The sequence below is a fragment of the Glossina fuscipes genome, unplaced genomic scaffold, assembly GCF_014805625.2.
Source record: "Glossina fuscipes isolate IAEA_lab_2018 unplaced genomic scaffold, Yale_Gfus_2 28, whole genome shotgun sequence".
NCBI lineage: Eukaryota > Metazoa > Arthropoda > Insecta > Diptera > Glossinidae > Glossina > Glossina fuscipes.
The window spans coordinates 11,727,985-11,749,988 of record NW_023998423.1 but is presented as its reverse complement, the minus strand read 5'-3'; the positions used below and the strand labels follow the sequence as shown (position 1 = coordinate 11,749,988).

The 22,004-nt window shown below is 34.2% G+C and overlaps 1 protein-coding gene across 4 annotated transcripts in view; it reads left to right on the top strand.

Moving 5' to 3' along the window:
• Window positions 1-21,579, top strand: part of LOC119636775 — a 130,008-nt gene extending 108,429 nt beyond the window's left edge. For 2 of the 4 annotated variants that reach the window (XM_038032377.1, XM_038032379.1), the window contains 11 exons: window positions 1,099-1,258; window positions 8,627-8,841; window positions 9,587-9,668; window positions 12,012-12,171; window positions 12,419-12,555; window positions 12,719-12,826; window positions 12,985-13,317; window positions 13,431-13,765; window positions 18,008-18,142; window positions 19,108-19,644; window positions 21,284-21,409. In XM_038032377.1, the coding sequence (XP_037888305.1) occupies window positions 1,099-1,258; window positions 8,627-8,841; window positions 9,587-9,668; window positions 12,012-12,171; window positions 12,419-12,555; window positions 12,719-12,826; window positions 12,985-13,317; window positions 13,431-13,765; window positions 18,008-18,142; window positions 19,108-19,644; window positions 21,284-21,409 (2,328 nt within the window). Of the gene's footprint in view, window positions 1-1,098; window positions 1,259-8,626; window positions 8,842-9,586; window positions 9,669-12,011; window positions 12,172-12,418; window positions 12,556-12,718; window positions 12,827-12,984; window positions 13,318-13,430; window positions 13,766-18,007; window positions 18,143-19,107; window positions 19,645-21,283 lie in introns of all 4 variants that reach the window. The other 2 variants (XM_038032376.1, XM_038032378.1) reach the window with 2 other exon arrangements.
• Window positions 21,580-22,004: the final 425 nt, after the last annotated feature.

Here is a 22,004-nt window from a genome sequence, read left to right as displayed (position 1 = left end):
TTGTAACTTGGCGTGGGCATGGCCAGTTGCCATTTGCGGACCTAAAGAGTAGACTGTTAGTAAATGTGAATAATTTCTTGGTTCTAAGTTTAATAATTTCCGAGTAAAAATCTAAAAATTTTTGTTGAAAAAAACCGAGTTACGTTCAGTTTACGCTCTATTGCGTATGATTCTGCTCTAATCGATTTGGCCCATTATCAATACCAACCTGCGTGCAAAAACTTCCAATATCTCTACAAAATTTGAAATTTGAGAATGGCAGCAACATACGCCACATAGGGACAGACAGATGTGGCTAAATCAAGTCAGAATTTCAAACCGATTAAGAATATATATATACTTTGTAGGATCTGTGAAGCTTCCTTTTGTTCGTTACATACATTATGTACAAAAAACAAAATGCGTATATCGCCATCTTACAGTGATGGGTATAAAAAGAAGAAAAACAGCAAAGAAACAAATGTTCTTATATAGCAGGCGTTGACATTATCTGTCACCTTAATCTATCCTAAATTTTAACTGACTCGCTGACACGCCCATAAGCTTAGCAAAAACAAAGAACGGCGCCATGGTTGCATGCAGAAGTTGGATGTGAAGAGTATCATAAATTCGTTCCGATGCTTGCGTAGATCTATCAATTTTTCTGATATTTATTATTATTATTATTTTTGACCGCAAGCAAGAGATTTTAATTAGAAGGAAAAAATATACAATAAAATTTAATCAACACATAAATTTTAAAATCATAGTAAATGAAAAATTGGTCTCGATAAAGGCAAACTTTCGTAGCAACCAATAAACAATTATAGCAAAAACAAAAATAATAGTCAGGCTAACCATTCTAACGAACTACTAATCAATTTTCTTTTATTCGTTCATGTTAGAGAGTAAGAAAATTAGAAAATACTTGCAAAAAAAAAGTGAAAAAATTCTTTGTTTTTATTGTTGTTTTTTGATAATTTTCATGGAGATATATTTTCTTTCTATATTTTTCTCCACCTACTTTTCACTTTTTCTCGAACTACAATAATGCAAACACAAACGCAAACACAAACACACACACACATACATGTACATACATGTACTTAACCAAACCAGGGCAATATATTAGAAAATAATATTGCCGAAGGTATCATAGTGGCGAACCAAAGTTTGGTCTTACAGAACGTTAGCCGAGCACGCAGCGGCATCTATACATGTGTAGGCAGTAATCCGGAGGGTGACGGTGAAAGCAATCCAGTGCATTTGGATATACGTTGTAAGTACTATTGTAAAAACGAGTTGAGTGCACAAATAGACAAACAAACAAACAAACAAATGTAAAGCTTGTAACGCTTTACTTTATGAAAGTAACCAAAAACAGAAAAAAAAAAAAAACAAAAACAAAAAACAAAATTCATGAGTTTTAAATGCATGATGATGCCCAAATGGAAGGAGTACGTTTGCTATGAACTCATATATATATGTGCGTATATTTGAAATGTATGCTTACAAAATATATTTGAGAAGCTACTTTCTTTCTCTCACTCTCGGAAGTACAAAAATGTTGACTTTAGTGTCGGATGTATGCCTCGAGAAAAAATATTTACTTACATGTAATATTTTTCATAAAATAATGCCAGGCATTGATGCATATAATGCAGTGAAAAGTTTTCCAAGTATATCAACATTTATATATATATATATATATGTGTGTACATATACATCCATTTTTATGTTTGAATAAGTAAGCTTGCATAGTAAATTAAATTTCTTAAGTTATTTGTAACACATCATCACAAAATTGCAATTGAGATGAGATATATTCTGTTCAAGAATAGAAAGAAGCCTTGCTGACCTTGATGACCGTAGTCTGAAGTTGAAATTTAAAAAGAAAATTTTTTTTTTTTGTTTTATACCATGCATATTGGGCGGCCACCCATGCACCCGACTTTGCCTCTGGTGCATTTAAATGTAATATTCATCATCACTTTTGTAGTGCTTTCCTATCGTCCGATGACCTGAGTAATGATGGTTTTCTGTTAGACCTTAGATTACCTTGTTCTATGCTTTCTTTACATAAAAACTTTTTTACTTTTTCTGGCAATCTTTTCTGGCACATACATATTCAAATTTTTTCCCTTCTGTATCTCAGAAAATTGGATATTATCGTACTCCATTTTCTTTAAGTCTTGATTCCTTTCTCTGCCATAATACTCAGATTATGTTAGATGACGTGTCTTTTCTACTTTGTTAACTGTTTCCATGTTATTATAGTCAAATGTGCATGTGAATGTTTTCCTGATCATTTCCTTGCTTTAAGACCCAAGGACTAATGATTGTCGTTAGACTTTTATTGAGTTACGCAAATCGTTTCAATTTCCACTCATTTTTTGGGAAAAAGTTGAGTCAAGTTTTACAGCGGGTGCATTACAATGCTTGCTGGAAATTGGCGGCATTTCATAGCTCCCCAATAAAGCTATTAGATGTCTGGAATGTGACATTATACTGAAATCCTAAAAACTATTGATCTCTGATTTGATACTCAAATAATGATTTTTTTTTTTTTTGCAATTAATTTTACATAGGGTTAAGCAAATTGCCGGCCTTTGCTCGGCCAATGACACTTTAGATGGTTTTTTTTTTTTTTTAATAACTATCCGGAAAGGCGTGTTATTGCCGTTAATACATTATTTTATATAGAAATACATTACACGCCTCAATCCATGCAGATTTTTTCATGTAATAGTTTGGTCTTGTTTTTTTTTTTTTTTTTTTTTTTTTTTTCTTTATTTGATAACTAATACACTTGCATTTGCATTTTGATATCAATCAAGTGCCTTAAAAGCCGGATTCTCGGTATACGAAAATAATCGAAAGAAAAAAGTAAAAAAAAATAAAAATAAAAAAAGGAAAAGAAAACCATATGAAAATAGTGAAAATCCTTAAGCAATTATCAATATCTCGGCGTACGTATGTATGTGCACATACAAAAAAAAAAAGGAATTATGTGTGCATTATAAAACTTTAATGCATAGGAATTGGTATGGATAGGCAAATGTACACACATGCATACAGAAAACCCGTATAAATCGAAAAATTATAAAGTTGTAGAACTACGACGAAAAGTACAGTAAAAATTGCATACAAACAATTACATGTTCATATGTGAATGCACAAGCATGAAGGCATGCATACGTATGGGCATACGAATAAAGTCCCTCTCTTATAATGGCATCGTATCTATAGATTCAAACTTTGCGTAGATGGGATGCGTTTACAGTCGACTCGAAGACAAGCTAACAAATTGCTTGTCACTCTTTTCTCCCCAGGCAAACGTACGGAAGCAAATAATCTCATATATATATATATATATATATATATATATATATGTACATATATATTTCTCATAAGCATTCCCATAGATATAGGAACATGTAATTTTCACAATGTTTGCGGCGTTACATTTTCGCAATAATGTTTACAACAATTGTCCTTCGCTTTATATAAGTTTGTATGCCTTTTATCTATATATATAAATATATATGTGTAAGTAAATTAATGTGTGTATAAAATAGTTTCTGCATATGCCAAAAGGCATAACTATTGAGTTATAATTTCGTCCAATATTGTGTACATACATTTTACTGAGTATAAGAGGTTTTCATGCATATCCATCCATTTGCTGTGTCCCCTGGCAAGGCAACCAAGAATAAACTAACCCAACAGATTAAGTTTTAAATGTTTATACTCGTAAGGCTCGAAACCGATTTGTATGCATTATTGAATACTTTAAAAACGTGCTTTATAAAATATGTGCAAAGTGCGAGAGAGGAAAATGTGCAAAAGAAAATAAATTTTCTAAATAAAAATTTTTTTGTTCTTTTTTTTTTTTTTTTTTTTGTTTTCGGCAAGATAATAAAATAGAACTTAAGCTCTTAACTGACAGCTGTGCTGAAAAATCGGAAATGTTTGAAAATCGAATAGCATCGATTAATGCTGCAAACATTTGAAGGTTTTTGAAAAGTGTCAGTTTTCAGCGACTAGACAGACTAAGATCGGATCTATTGAATCACACATTCATGTAAATTACATAGAGATTTTCCACATCTTATTACAGAACTAAGTGGATTAAAACACAATTGTATCGTATCGGGATGCTATCGAAACTTTTTCGCGTCCAAAAAGTATGCTTTAGGCTTTATGGCATAGTACAAAAAAAAAAAAAAAAATATCGTTTTTACATCAGAATATATTCAAAGCGTTACTTTTACTGTTCACTTCTCAGAAAATTTGCGATTGAATCATTGCGGATGACGAAAACTAGACACGAGATCATATTCGAAACGTGCAAAGAACATCATATTGATGCTAGTGAGAGGACTCGTTAATATCGACAAAATATTGTTCTCTGCTATATATATATATATTCTATTATTGTCCCTTGCATATGTTCATTTCATTCTGCGATATTATTGTGAACGAAGCAAGAAAACTCAGTAAGTCATCTGCCATTGATTTGCTGACTCACAGAAGAAGACGAGAAGAAATAAAGTATAATAAGTAGGCAATGTTAGCTAAAGGAAAAAGCACGGGTTTAACTTCAGTGTAAAGATCTGATAGACGCATTTCACTTGCAATAGTTGCGATAGTTTCTTTAATTTGACGCCGGAATCTCTTAAGTACTAAAAGGAACGATAGAACAGACGGTGCGCTAACAAAAAGCAATATGTCCTAATTACTTCCGTCAAATTCTAACCTAACATCAAACCACACGCTACACATAGCAACAGGGCTTATCTTTATTAAACACGAGAGAAATTAAATCAATTCTTCAATTATTAACTAAATATAGTCTTGATTTTGGTATTGAACAAACAAAAATTGAGTTAAATTTAATTGCTTAAGAAATTATCTAACTAACGGTTAATATCGGTTTTCACGGTTTTCTTCTTACTTGCCTTACATTTTATATTACGAGTGAAAAAAGTAACAAGTACACGGAATTTTATAGGCAAGAAAAACAAATGTTAAATTATTATACTTAAGATATTTAAAAAATAAAAATGTCCAAAGGAAATAACAATAATAATAAAGCTACGAATGGCAAAGTGACAAACAGTTAACATATAAAAGGGAAAGTAAAGGTCTTATTGCCTCAGAAGTCGGTGTTTATCGCCTCTATATTATGGTAATTTGGTGGTCTATTCGGTTCATATCATCTTTGTTTACATCATGATTGTCATGCATTTCTGCGGTGGTGCAGTTTGGGTGGTTAGTTGGCTTGGCGAAATATTCACTACACTTGGTTATGTTCACGCTAATGACGATTCGCATTCCGTTGAGAAATTTATTAAAAAATTACAAGCTCATAAGGAACCACCGCACTCGGGCAAAGGTTTCCACATGCCCATGCCGGACCACCTAATCACTGAAGCGGATGTTCATTTCCTACTATGGCTGATAACACATTTTGTGGTATTAGGTGTACGAAGGGTAGGTAATATTCGTAGTGAAAGTGGTGCTTTATGGCATTGCTTGCCCAATGCGACATTGTACATATGACGACACTTATATCATACTTGTAAACAATTTAACGGCAGCTCTTATAATTGGGAATGCTTACACACGCTATCGAAAAGTCACGGGATCTGTCAACGTTCCTTCCAATTCTCAACAGCCATCCTTATCAATTTCAATGCATGTGGCTGCTGCTTTTACTTCAACGGAACAGTTTGTCAGTGAGAAGTGCCTATTCATGCAGCTTTTCAAAATGTCTTGGCTTCAGCTTGGTGGACGGATATTAAATAAGATTCAAAAGTTATGTACACGTACGCCCAACGTCATGGTTGATATGAAATTTCCAAAGAAATACTAGAATGGATGGATGGCGATGGTGAACGTAATGCTTACAAAGTGTTACTGCTTCACTGACTGAAATAACTGCAACATATAGAAATAATATGCAAAAACTTTACATCCCGAAGCAGTTAAATATGAATCGCAACCATCCGCCGCCCAACAGCGTTTAAGAGGTTTATGACATTTTAAGTAAAATTAAATCAGCTCTCATTCCAAACAACAAGAAAATAGTTAATGACGAGAATAGAAACGATACTATTATGCTTTAAGTTGAGGACTGGAAATATATTTCGCACTTTTAGGCACCTCATCACAGCAGCTCTTATCTACGTTTATAGTATGTTAATAATCTTATCTGTTCCTTTTATCCTGTGTACTGTATTAATTTAAAATGACAAGGATACAAGTGCTACTGGAATAGTGTTCTTAAGAATAATTATCTATGATCACCTTAAGAAAATCAATCAACTGAACTTTTCTACCTGCGGCGAAACTGCGCCGGTTTAGTGAAGTTGTATACCCCTTTAAATGGTTTAAAACGAAACAAAAACGCTTGGAAGCAGTTAGACCACTGTCGCAACTTAAATTAAGAGGATTTAGAGATTTCGAAATTATTAGGCGTATGTTTACGTATTAAAAAAAGTACATATATTTTTTAAACAATGCACGGAAATGACAGTATCTTTGGCATTTTCGCGAGACACTATCAATTTGAGGGGCTCTGCAGCAAGTAGCGATCCTAGTCTAAACTGGAATTAAAAAAAAAAAATTTAATAATATAATCGGATCAAAATCGTATCCGTTCATTCAAAAATTTTTATTTTTTTCAATGGGTTAACAATCGCATAGTAACCCTATCCACAACCCTATGTTAACATTTTCATTGTCATTGTTATCCTTCCTATCCCTTGTATTTTTTCCATTTTTATATTCAATAAAAATACAAGTGAGAGGTTGGAGAAAAAGTTCTGTCGTATTGTAAGAAGGTAAGTAATTTTTTTTGTCCGAACGAATCCGAACGACTCACTTGCCAAATTTTTTTTTTTTTTGTGTATTTTTTTTTTTTTCTTCTGTATAATATAAAAAGAGTCTTTTTTACCGTTCATCATTTACTTGTGCTATTTAAAGTGAAAAACATATCAGTAAAAAAAGTGCATTTATGACAATGCATTTTGTATGAATTCCAAAAAGGCGGGCAACGGCATGCGGTTGCATGTAAAAATTTATGAGCGGTATTTGGAAAAGGTATTTTAAACGTTCGTACTTATCAATGATGATTTAGCTAAAATTTCGTTCCGGGGATCTGCGCCTCCAAGAAAGTGATCGATGATGATGTTTTGCGATCGATGTTGGAAAATAATCCACATTTAACAAACAGTTAGGCATTCATCACACAACTGTTGGCGAACACATTAAATCTCTTGGATTTGTGTTAAATGCAAAGTACATAAATAAAATACGACAGAATTTTTCCTCCAACCTATTAAATTATAATTAGAAAGTGTACATGCATATATACGCGCATACATAAATATGTATGATGGTATCTGTATGATATAGAAATAAATCATGTACTTACGCATCACTAATTGGGATGTAACTGGCGTTGTCATGAGAAAAATAGGCGACTAGAGATAATTTTTCATAAGAGTTGCATATATCGTACATCGAAAATATAGTTTACATTTTCGTTATCTCCGACAATAGGATATGTTTTCGTGTTTTCGACTATTTGGAGCGATTTTTTATTTATAAAATCATTAGTAATCCAAAGAAATATAAGCAATATTCTACTGCCTGATCGGTGTAGATAGAAACATCGTTCAAGTTTGCACGGTTAGCCTTGACAATAGAGGAAGATAGAGGAACGGGTGAAATAAGGTTTTTCAACGATTACTGGACACTTGCTGCTATATATGCATCTTATTAATGTTTCAAATCTAGCTGTTTCGCTTAGTTATTGTTTCATACATGAGTTATGAACGGACTGATTACATAGTTTTAGGATTTTTTGTCTGAGCCTTTCTGCGCAACCCAACACAACTTTTATTGCCATTTTGTGCGAGTTTTGAACGCTTTAAAGTATTAAAAGTGGATAAGTTAATCGGAAACTCATAACATGCATCCAGATTACTGATCACTGATTACTTTAAACGGCTATTAGGGGTGTATGGGAACAATCAAACATTATCAGTCTTTATTTTGTCTTGACTTAAAGCCTACTGAACGAGGGAATAGCTTTTTATGGCTTGAGCTCTTTACTTTAAGTATAAAGAAAATTTTCACTGTGAAGTTTTAAACTTAATCTCACTCACTTTTTTAAGAATGGAAATAAAGAAAATCTCGGGTAATGATACATTCGTTAATCCAAATACTTTATATAAAATGCAAAACATATTTTCGGACAACAAAAATTTTGTTATAACAAAATACTTTTTTCTTCGAACGTATCTTTAATAGTTTAATGAAACTTAGCTTATTTTTGACCGATACATGTTTTTGTACTTGAAACAGAATAACGCATCATGAGGTATTAAGAGACGACATTAACTGAAAGCATTTTTCGTCAAACAGGCGATTTTCTGTAGGGATTTTCTCTACAAAAACCACCATATCTACATAGTTTCTAGCTTAACATAGTGTGAATAACCAAACAAGCAACCAAGCAACCAAGCCATCTATCCATTCATTTATGCATATTCCATCTTTTCACTCTAAACAATTTTGCAGTTTTTTTTTTTTTTTTTTTTTTTTTTTTTAATTTTGTCTTTCATTTATTTGATAGTTGCACCCGTATGCCGGCAGAGCCAACGTTTTATGTATAGTACGGGACGACATGAAACGGTTAAAATCGCCTGTGAGATTGAAGCAAATCCAGCGGAAGCAGCATACGTGTGGAAATTCAATGCAACACTTGGCGAGACAATCGATATACCGGCATCTCTAGTAGTCATCGATCGTGGACGCAGCATAGCACATTATACACCGATGACAGAAAATGTAAGTATCCTTCGTTTTGCTTGTACATACTTATGGATGAATGAATGAACGAATAAATGAATGAATGAATGAATGTACCTTAAAAGGAAATATAAAGAAAATTGAAAAATGATGAACGAGCTGACAATGAATACTCTTTTCACTGCATATGGATAACAACGGCTGTTTATTTCTGATTTGTGCTTGTTGTCGACTAAATTTCGAAAACTTAACACTGACCGTGTATGACATGAGGCGAACATCCTTCCCTGATTGTGTATTAAAGCTTATGCTGTCACCGAATGGTGTGACTCTTGTCTGTTTACTTGCTGGCCATTTGTCTTCCATAGAGAGCAAAAAGGCAAATCTTTGAAAAATTTCACTTGTCATGTTGTATTCTCATTATGTTAGTGCTTATACATACACATACACACAAGCGCGCATTTGTTAACATGCCTATTACTTTTCTAGGCTAAAAAGTGATAAATCATCGAATTTGAAAATCAATTCGCATAATTTTGCAAATGAGTTGAAGTTTTTAGCTTTTATTACATCCACAAAGTTATCGTTTCAGTTGCTCTTCGCGTGTGCACGTTGTGCTCTACGCAAATGAATCTCCTTACATATATGTTTCTATATACATATACATATACATATATATATATATATATATGTGTAAAAGGTATGTGAGCGTTTTATTGCAAGTTTGACTAAAGCTTATCGCATATCACTTGGTATTGCATTGACATTGTGTTCAACGTTACAGGATTACGGAACGTTATTATGTTGGGCCAGTAATGAAATCGGAGATCAAAGTGAGCCTTGCGTTTATACCATTACCCCAGCAGGTAAGTAATTATGTTACGTTATATATATATATGTTTTCTTGTGTATCACATACCGGGCATGAGCTTGTCGCAGATTTCACCTGCTCTTAAAGCTATTAACTATCGCACAGGAAATTAAAATCTAAATATTTATAAAAATATAAAAGTCCCACAATTGAAATACATGCAGCAGCTATCCTTAGAATGACAATCAAGTGCATTTTAACTGAATTAAATCGTCAAACTATAAAACTTCCACTTGAAAATGTCCGATTATCGCATATCAAGTTACGACTTGGAAATTAAATGCTCTGGAAATCCTGTTTTTCTCTCCTACATTAATTCGTAGAAAAGATTTTAAAATTAAATTAATTATAACTACGATAAATACATAAGCTTCAGTGGCATTTGGCATATGATAGAGAGTAAGAGCCTATCAAAATGTTTAGTTGATCAATACATTCTATAATTGACTAGTAGTCAGCACTACAGCGAAGTTTTACGTGTGAGCTGCAAACCATAGAAAGGTGAAAGTTTGAATTGGTACTGATCCGACCACTTCGTATGACCCACTCTCCTCTACTTCGCAGACAAATTTTTAAGCATGTTTTCTGGCATAAATGCAATCGATGCAGGATAGTGTAGATAGCATGCTATGGTGTGTAATAAAACGCAATACCATACTATATGATATAATAACTAACAGTGATGACATAGCTTAAGCCTACAGTCCTTGAGATACTATAGAATAAATTGTGATTTAGGATAAAAGAATAATTTCGTGGCGTTTTTGATCAAAACTTAAGCACGTGTTTCTTATTTTCCGAATCTATGCCAATCTGATCGATAGCACTTGCTATAGACTCTCAGAATCTTAACCCTCTACCGGAACGTTGAAGTCAATCTTGTTTAGTAGGAATGGTGATCTTACCTTCTACGAGCTATTCAGCACAAAACTCTTAGCATCAACCCCTTTTTTTGCTAGAAAGGGTAGATGAATTAAAAACAGTTTGTTTTTACATGTAAAGAGTCTAACGTTCGGATCTCATTCAAGAAGAAGAATTTCTTCTGCCATGATTCAAATTTGTCCGAGTTGCAATAAATAAGTACGCGACCAAAGTACGCTGGCAGAGAGGCTCTTGCTTTGCTAATAATATGTAAGTTGAAGTGTCTCCAGCATGTGATCGCAAATGAAATACGATGAACTTATTCCAACACGTTGATTGAAAGAAAATCCGAACTAACAAAGTCAAACCCACTTACATTAATGGACGAGTGAAACAGTTTCTCATCATTTGCATACATTATTATGTGGGAGGCACTTATGGTAGATAGGTGATCATGCGCAAAGAGAATAAAAAAGAGAGAGAGGACCCAAACGGCTGTCTTGAAAATCACCTAACCTAACCGCAATGTCAACAGATATGAATAGCACAGAATAGCAATTTTGAGCGCGATCTACTAAATATGACCCAAACTAGTTTATAAGCACCTTCGGGAAACTAATCTTGAATATTTTCAATGATTGGCTCTGTCGGCGTAAATCATGTCAGTCTGTTTGCCGCTTGGCACCACTTTGCCATGAACAAAAGCATGCTGTGGAGAGAAACTAATGATAAAATTGACTGCTTCAGCTTTCTGCCGTGCTTAACTATACCCCTATAGCTGTTCACATGGCCTTCGCTTCCTTTCTTTTAAAGCGGAATGGCGTGGATCCATTTTCAAATTTCTGGAAACGTACCCGTAGATAGTTCCAAATTAAAAATCGATGCAAGAGTTCTTGCAAGATGTGCAGCACAATATATGAAGGTGCACGAGGCAACTCTATCAGACCGAAATTGACCACCATGTGGATTAATACAGTAATCTCGACCTATTGTATAAACACAACTTAAAAGTTACAATTATCGAGTGCTACGTTTGGCCATCTTAGTAACCTAACAATGTAAAGCTAAACCCGAACTTCTTTAGAGGTTATTTGCAGATTTAAAATCAAGCTACGTTTACAGCGAACATCAACAATCGGCGCAATGCTTCCCAATCTTATTCATTAGTATGCGGATGTGTAGAAATTCAACTCATTGTTGATTTTAAGTAATTAGTCGGACAGCGATTAGAAGATTAAGGAAAAGCTAATTTATTTTAAAGGCCGTATTTCTATTCTCAAGAGAGGGGGGGGGGGCCGTTTGCATCGATTAAGAACGTATGTACTTGCCATGCATAGCGACTATTCATTCAATTTGCTATCAATCTTGTAATGGGCATTAAAATGATAGCAAACATGTGCGTGTTCATGTTCGTGTCTAACGATACATTCAAATGAATAAATATATAATGCATAGATGCATTCGTATTTATATACAGGTGAACCAGATCCTTTGATAAATTGCACTTTGCTCAATCAAACTTCGACTGGCTTTCAAATTGAGTGTATGGAAGGCTTTGATGGCGGTCTGCAGCAAGACTTTATTATGGAAGTTTATGTAAATGGTACAACACGGCATCCGAAAATCTACAAATCAAAGTGAGTATAACGGCAACAAGGACCAGCGCCACTAATATTAAAAGCAATAGTATAACGATACCAAGCGATAGCATTTTTTTTTTTTTTTTTTTTTTTTCTAAACCAATCGAAAATGTGGCTAATATGAAATGTTCTCTCATTTTTTTTTTTTTTTTTTTCATCCGTTTTTGAAAACATGCGGCTGTTACATAAATGTATGCAAATTGCGTTTTGAATCTACTCATACGGTATTGCGTCGGGCAACTAGTACACCATACTTTGAGGTACGTGGCTTAATACCGGGAGCGGGTTACAATGTTTTCCTTATCGCTCATAACAGCAAAGGACGCAGTAATGCTACCATATTGCAAGTGTACACATTAAAGGATCCCGAAAAACAAACCGGTACGTGTCTACAACGAAAGCGAGACATTTATTCATTTATTTTTTCATTTATTTATTATTATTTTGTTTTTTTTTTTTTTTTGCCTTCATTTATGAATGAATTTTCTTTCAGTTTTGTTTAGCTTTTATTTCAAAAAAATTTTTCTTTAAATAAATTTTTCAGTTATAATAACCTACAAAAAATCCTTTGTTAACACAACCATTGAAAGAATATCAAATGATTTCCTAATTCCTTTAAATATAACACACACTCAGACTAGTAAAAAGCAAAGTAAGATAAATAAAATTTTTTTATAATTTAATAAAAATAATTTAATTTAATTAATAATTATTAAAAGATTTAATTATGAATGCAATTTTGCTAATAAACAAATAAACATTATTTAAAAATACTTTTTAAAAATTTGAATCTGAATATCTGCGACTTAGATCTGTCTTTGGCTTATGCTCCCGTGATAGAGGATATACGCCCTTTTCTGGGCATATTGGTGGGCATTGTGGGCAGCATTGTCTTAGTGGCATTGATTATTGTGATAATTGTGCGTATGCGCGGTTCTACCGGACGTGACCGCAATAATTACACTCATGGCCATACTACAACAACTACCACAACCACGACAGCGACAACGCAGGGACATCGTCATAATAATACGGGCTTGAATGGTTTACATAACGGCAGTGACATACACGTGGGGAGGGGTAATTGCCATGTTACAAGCAGTTTGGATAGCATTGACAAAAATCCCGATATTATACCACATGGTAAGTGTCAATGCGAAAGGAAACTAACAGTAACAACAAAAATTATATCAGTTGTTATGGCTGGCGATACTTATGAATAAAAAAAAAAAAAAAAAAACAAATATCATTTTCAGATGGTCACGACGAAGACGATGAATGGACTACCTCGACTATACATAATCATGCTTATGCTACGGCTGCATTAGCCGAACAAAATGCTGTCATCACATCATCAACATATGATCACATAGTACCTACGTATGCGGTGGTCGATAAAAAATCCCAACAACAGCATATGCAGCAGTTACAACAACAACAACAGCAACAACAGCAACAACAACAACAGACGGCTGCACATCATCACCCATACGTTCAGTATAAAACTCTGATGCCCATTAATAAAATGGCAGCTTATGGCGGCCAGCAACAGCAGCATAAACAACAACAACAACAACAACAAGCAAATAAGGTAAACTCGTTTATACTTTGGTTAAGTGGTTCGCATGAACTTCACGCGCTTGCATTTATTATTAAAAAGTCGATTGTAGCACAGGAAAAATGCTTTAGAAAAGCAACTGCTTTGAAATTGAGGAAGTAATTTTTGACTTTATCAAACATTTACATTGGTACACAGATATGCACAAACACGCGCATGCAAGCGCTCACTCACGCAGCCTTAGATAGGGTAGACAAATGCATATTGTTTTATATGATTTTAAATTAAAAGCTAGTTCCATGTAGTTCCAATATACTCCTATGTGGTTTGCCAAACACACAGACACACACATATATATATATATATATACAAAAGCATTTTACAGAAAAACACAAGCGTACAATTCCAAAGGAGAGTAACGTAATTTCAATATTAGGCATTATAAACAGCAACCTGAGCATAGAGTGCGCACATGTGAAACCATATTGTCGTCGTTTGTTAAGTCTGTCATACATGCACTTGTTTGACTATATGTTGCTGTGTATCAGATCAACTCTGCGGTTTGCCATCACTGACTTAACTTTACTTTACCCGTTTAGATATAAACTTTACATACACATGTACATATACATGTTGTTCTGCGTACACGACACACACAGTCCTGTTCATATTTTGAGGCCATAATTGATAGCCACTGTAATCACTTTTGTATGGTGTGGTTACTGGTCGGTTATCTATTTGACTGTAACACTAATAAGCTTTACCGACACATACCTGCACGGTTTCGTATGAAACATGATGTTAGGAACGGTACTCGTTTATTTGGTTTAGTTTATAATCGAACTGTGTAACCATATTGTCATTGAATGACTCCTTGCTATCTTTTTAAGAGATATTGATTAATAATTTTAAATTAAACCTCACACTCAATCAATCAGAAATCAGAGCGTAATCAAGATCAAAGGGGAAGAAAAATGAAAAAAATGTTTGCATGAAAATTACTTGGCTTTTGACGAATATTCGATACTCTATAGTTTACAGCAAAATATTCAATTTATTGCTGCTTATGTGTACTACATAAAAGCGGCAGTAAATAGCAGTAACTTCTTGAGTCTGTCCCTTCACTAAAGTAGCCTGCTTTAATAAAAACTTGAAAATTTTGATAGATATTTTGGAAGGAAAACGCATTACATGTGATTGTGCTCCAGCTAGAAACGCACGCTGGAAACTCAAGATCATAATAGCGAACTGGAAAATGGAAAAATATTCTGAACCTTTGACCGCGAAAAGATTTCGTTACGAAATCGCTTACGTTAAAGTGTTTTTCAGGTTATCATGCTCCTTGATGATTTCTATAATTAAGAAAATCTATTTAGGATTGAAATCAAGCAGAACCCTGGGACACTTCTTTCAATCAGCTTTTGACCTATGCATCTGGGCAGGGGTGCAGACATCGAGAAACATGTACAATATCCATCCGTATATGCGGGGGAAATTATATCAGAATTACCTCCTCTGATTCCTATATCCGTCCTGTGTTAAGGCATTTTAATGAAAACTGATACAACGACGAGCTTTGACTCAGAGAAGAACTCTGTTGAAAATGTTTCGGATTGGATCGGCTTTTCAGTTCACTTCCCAGGTAATGTCTTATTGTAAAAAGTCGTTATATGAACAACTGTAGGGTAACACAAAGTACTTAATGGTGTGCTGTAGCCCAGTACAGTGTCTTTACTTCATTCGTTGTTTATTCATTGATATAAAATTTTTATGTACCAGTAGCAAAGGCGGAAGACGTATTAGGAAGGCAAGAATCTTTCATTTCTTCTAGATATTCCGTTCGATGCATGACTCTATTAAATATGGTCTGTTGCTCTTAAATAATCCATTATGGCAGTGAAAGAAAGTCATGCAAACAAGATTACTATCATTTTCCGAGATTAGACATGTTTTACTAGATTATAGATATGGACGAATACATTGTGTAGTGGAGTGTATACTCAATTCACATACTCACAAGCGTAACACATAAAGATTCTTTTATTCTTATTCTATGTCAATGCATTTCTAAATTTAAACAAAAGATATTCGCATTAACTTGCAGTCTATTGACTAACGAATGCGCGTACATGGTCACAGTGGAAAAAACTTGAATTGAACAAGTCAACAGCTGTGTTTACCTCATTCGTTTTTGTGCAAGCGCTTGCAAGTGAATGACTGCAATAAGACAAAAAGTCGGCAAAAGCTTTTTCTATGCTGCTAGCTGATGAATAATAGGGAAACAGACTTGAATTGTTGTCAATCGATTTTGACCGTGAACGACGCTGCGTGCAATAATCTATCGGACAATCTATTAACTTCTCATCAGAATTGGGTCAAATACGAACAAATAGAGACTCGAAGTTTACCTTTTAAATTATCAGTTGCCGTCACAAGTTAGGTTTACCGAAGTACTAGAAACTTGCAAAAAGTTTGAAGCGGTATTGTGTGCTGGAATAAGAAAACATATTGATTTCTTAATCACACGATTAAGGGAAGTAATGTTGAAATAAAATTCGAAAAAATTACAAAATTGTTTACCTGTGCACGCTTTCTTATTGAACTCAAATAGGTTTAAGATACTGCTACGAAAATCGAACAAATAACTCTGCACAAAAGCTAATCGCTTTTGTAGGAAACGAAATTCTTAAAACATAAAAATCAAATACAGATCTATGATGTTTCACCCGCCAGCGAAACTGGCTACGGGCGAAAAGATTCACAACAATTGATAATTTTGTTGCAAAAGGATATATAAGCTGAGTACTCACGAACCGCAATATTCGAACAAACACGAGGCACGTAACGCGTAGATAATTCATTTGCAAGTAGATTTTCTAAAGATTGTAAGTAAAATCTATGCCGTCCTAGCAATCACAATCCAGGGATACGAACTTAATTCTAGAAAGCTTCGAGCAGAAACGTAAAATCGGCAAATAAATTTTTACCTCATAATATTTCGATACTTTCGATATCTTTTTTAAAGTAGCATAAATGCATTTCAAAACTCCAAACACGGACTTTTTTAGAGTTGAAGGCTTTACTCATCAGCAATCTTAACAACCTTCGTTTCATAATAAAAATAAAAATGATTGCATTGCAATCGTGCATCAATATATATATCGATCCTGTCTGGAATCGAAAATGGAATCTTCCGATCCGTAGTCAGACGCGTTATCCATTGCGCCACGGGACCGTCCTGCCCGGCTGCCAGCAAATTGTATCACTTAAATAAATTTACAAAATAACAATTTCGAGAAAGCCGTTGCACGCCGTCGATATATCGTAGGTTATGCAATAGAATATTGAAATAGAATTTCAGAAAGAGTTGTCCCCCTACCATTAACGCGACAATTGTTGACGTCATTTTTTTATTTCACCCGGATATATGCAACTGAACGATTTGAGATATGATTCAACTTTTGTTATAGCAACCGATCCACAATCTTTTTCTAAATCGATTAAAAATTATATGTCCGCTTGTCCGTCTGATGTATACAAAGCGAGCTATATACAGAGAAGATCATCCGAAGAGTGCAAGAACATCCGAAGAGTGCAAGAACATCCGAAGTACAACACTTTCCTATTAACGGGCAAAATGGAGGGCAAATCACACAGTTGAAGGTTGTACTTCCGGAGGTATTCTACCAGTTTTTCTTACCCGGCAAACTCGCTTAGCAGCAGTTCGCAATATAGTATGACAGCTAGTTTCCGTTGATTGAATGAATTTTGAATATAAAAATATAAGCATTAGGCAAATGGAAAATTCTCGTTAATTATTGGTAAAACCAAGTGAATGCTTGTGGAATTATCAGAAACATTGGAAACAAGATTTATTCATAAGCAGTGCAAAGTTTTTCTCTACCTATTAATTACGATCTATTTTACCTAATGCACGCAAGGTATTTGTTTTCAAACAAATTTCAACCAAGTTACGATGCATATTCATCAACTTGAAAATGAATGAATGGAATTAATGCAACATGCATTACGTCATACATATGTTAAATGTAAATTTGGTAAGCACTTTTATTAAGCAAACACAATTTCAGAAATCAATTAGTGACCAGGCATAGCTAATGCTTTTATAAACTGATATTAGAATACGTACGCCTATGTAAGAGGCATTGTAATGCATTGAATGCATTAGAATCGAAAGCACATTAAACGATGGTATTTGCGAAGAGTATTACTTCAACTGTATAGCATTATTTTTATTTTGCATTTATATTTTAGACTGATTTAACACATGCCGATTTAATGGTCACGGCGGCTGGTCAACAACGTCTGGCTGCATCCTATTGCAGTGCAACACTGGGACGCCATCGACAAGGTGACTTGAAACGTGCTGAGCCTAACATATACTCTCAGGTAATTCCCATGATTGATAATGACTGTGTGGACGAAACATCTGCCGGAAGGGGAGGTCACGATAATGATAATGATAATGATAATTTTGGAATGAAAAGAAGCGTTACATTCATGTCAGGCTATTCAACCAAAGTGTAGTGAAACTTTTACAAAAACAAAAAATGTGTGTAATAAAATAACAATACTTAAGAGAAAAATTCAACGTTTAATTATTCAAGTTACATAAGATGAAAAAAAAAAAAACAAAATTTCATTAAAAAATGTATCAACACTTAAGTTACTACTTAGGGTTGATATTGCATTGGCCTCATTGCGTTCATTGTATGTACATATCATGCATATGGATTGATATCAAATTAATATATTACATAACGAGGATTTTCGAGGAATCATTTCAACAAACAAATTGAGTGGTAATCATATCAATAATTCCATAAAAAAATTTATGCGACAACAACCCTTTGAATAACTGTATTAATAAATGCTATTTCATATTTCAATCATTTGTATATGCATACAAGTAAATGTGGGTCAATGCCAGCCACGCATGAGCTCCTTTAACGAGTTTCTCTCAAAAATCAAATGAATGTAAAAAAAAAAGAATTAATTTTTCATACTTCAATCATTTGCAAAATGTGGCATCAGAATGCCCGTATGTTATATAGGCAGCCATAAAATACTTTCATTCATTCATATATGCATATAAGCATTATGGCCAGTAAGCCACATGCATACACAAAATCCTCTCCTCTTCTCCAAAATCCCAACTCTTAGAACAACATCACTTTAATTTGCCACAGTTTACTTTCACGTTCGTAATACTGTTATGTATGTATATTTTGTTGTATCCGTGCATATAAAACTCATGCATATGAATGCGTTTTTCTGGTGCGATGGGTATAACCGTGCACCTACATTCCACATATTCATAGGCGCATACATCTTGTACATATATTTGTTTGCAGATTGATCTCGCCCATCATCCCATGTACTCGACGAGTCCTATGTTTGCTACGAATACCATCACTGGTGTCACAATGTCACATCCATCACAATTGGCCACTTTTACACCGCCACCATCCATATTCGCACACAAGGTGCTGCACACAAACACACAAACCACTCAGCAACAGCAACAGCAGATACAACACTCAGGCAAAAGCGGCGGTGGCGGAAGTGGTGATGTCGGTCTATTGCAAACAGCCGTAGGAGGTGTTTGCATAGCCGGCATACCAGCCACTCATCATAATACACAATCCATCATCTGCACGTCGCAGAAGAGACCACAATCGCCTACAGCAGTGCCGGTGGCTGCAGCAGCCTCTTCCTCGTCTTCGTCCTTATCAGCAACAACGTCAGCTTCGAATTCCGCACTGCCATCTTCAGCGACACTATGCGGAGGGGGCGTCGGTAGTGGTGGTGGTGTACTTGCTCTACAAGGCAATGGTAATGTAGTCGGTGCCAACAGTATGGGAATCTCAGGTGTCTATGCTAACGAAGCGGTAAATATAGCACAATTTTTTTTTTATTTTTTTATTTTTTTTTTTTATTCATACCTTTTTTTTTTTTTTTTTTTTTTTTTTGTTCAAACCTTTGTACACCCGAATAAGTATATGAATGTGATAAACATAAACCACTTCGACATGAATTGAGTTGTCTGAAAATTCTGGCAAAAACGAAAGGATTGCAATGCTTTTAGTCAAGCGAACAAAATGTAAAAAATACGCATTTTTTACAGCGACAGTAAAAAATATCTTCTCGCAAAGCGAAACTAGATTAGACACTTAAACGTAGTAAGGCATAAGAGCGGTATAATCTGATTTTAAAAAAATTGCATAAGCAAGCTACGCCTTGGGGATCTTTAAAAAAACATGATGATAATTTTCCAGTTAGCTGCGTGCAATCTGAGTGCAATAGTCATAATGTAGTTATAAACCGAATTGGGTTGCATTGCTTTACTGCCGAACTGTTGCAACTAACTAAACAAATTTCTTCTGTTGGCATGTTTTCCATTATGCTTTCCTTAGGCTAATTTTTGAAGTCTACTAACACAATCTCTTATTTCATTTAAGTGCATCGACCAAATTTTGAATAAAAGCAAAGCGTTTACGGTACTTTCAAAGTGAACCTTTTGGGTCGGTGTATACAAACTGATATTATCGTCTCAGGGAATGAATCAACGTAGATAGTCACTTCTTTTTATTGTTTTAAAGATTCTAGCCAACAGACAATTGTATACCAAACAAAAGCTAAATCGCATTGATGTTACCGTTCTGAGTAGTTTAGCTTTGTCAGAGAAAAATTTCCTTTAAAAGGCTTCAACAGCAAGTTAGTCTTTCTTGTATAATACAAGGGTAGTACATAGCCAAATATTGCGACATTTTTTATAATTAAATTGGATTTAGTGTCATATACGTAGCACTACTAATGAGAACGAATCAAAAGCCCGATAAAAACTTGTCGAAAGTTACATCAGCATAAAGGTGAATAAAACTTACCGATGAAAATCCGTTGTAGTATGCCTAATAAAAAGATACAACAGAGTGTGAAATACCTTTTTCGGATCTCATCTGGAAATTTCGATGGTTGGTCAACCCTTGAAAAAGTCGATAAAATTATCCAAAAATTTAAACATTAGCAAATCCTCACCGAAACGCAACGAATTCAAACAAATTTTTGAAGTAAATCGTTATTGGCGATGAACATGGTTCGAAAACATGGGAACGTGGTTCCAAAAAATGGAATTTTTAAAGAAATGTGAACATGTGACTTGGGAACTAGAACTGACGCCATGTAAGGTTACGCTACATATGAGGCGGAATTGTGTGTGTGTGTGTGCATTGTTAGGTTCTAGACTGATTCTAAACCTTACTCCTAGCTTTTAAGCAGATTGATTGCCTCCAAGCCTTAGGCCGATGATCTGCCTTTTTTTCCGATTTTACATTATTTTCATACTTCTTCATATAGTTTCTTCTTCTTTCACGGTTAAAGCATTGATTACATTTACTATCGGATTAATGTTAATCTTGTTTTATTAAAGCTTTCGAAGTTATATAAAGAAAATTCAGTTCCTTAGCAACTATTGATAATGTTTTGTTTTTTTTATTTTCTTTTCAATTTTGAATTTTATGAAATTGGTAGACGACAAGCTCAACAGGACTGTTGAAATCGGTACCCGAAGAGATATCCTATCATCATCAGCATCATCAAATGAATGGCGAAAAGGTTCTAATTACTCAAGATCGTAATCATGTAACGCGTTTCTGACGATAAATTCAGGCGATCGCCATAAAACCACAAAATGAACCTCATGCCGCTACTACTGCTACCACAGCAACAACTACAAGATTAAGAAGAAGAATTATGTCATTAGAATTGTAAGTTTAAATCAACAGCAACAACAACAACAACAAAAACACAAAGAAAAAAAAAAACAAACAAAAAAAAATAAATAAATAAATAAATACAAAATAAAGCAAGAATCAGAAACTTTGAATTTATAAAGAAGCGAAGAGAAGAGACCGACCACGTGAATTAATATCAAAAGTTTTATTAAACTAAAAGCAGAAACAAAACAAAACAAACCAAAAAAAAAAAAAAAAACAAATAAAAAAAAATAAAGAAAAAAAATTGAGTGAAACTTGCGACCTAAACAAAAATGACTATAATGGTATGTGATGTGAAAGCAAAAATAAAGAAAATTAGCGAAAAAAAATAAAAAAATAAAAATAAAAAACAAAAGCATCTAAAGGGAACTAAACACAAAAACATGAATTAATTCAATACAAACAATAACGAACAGTGTTAACTAAGTCACAAAACCTACCCATCCACTGTACAGTGAAACATTTCCAACAACTAA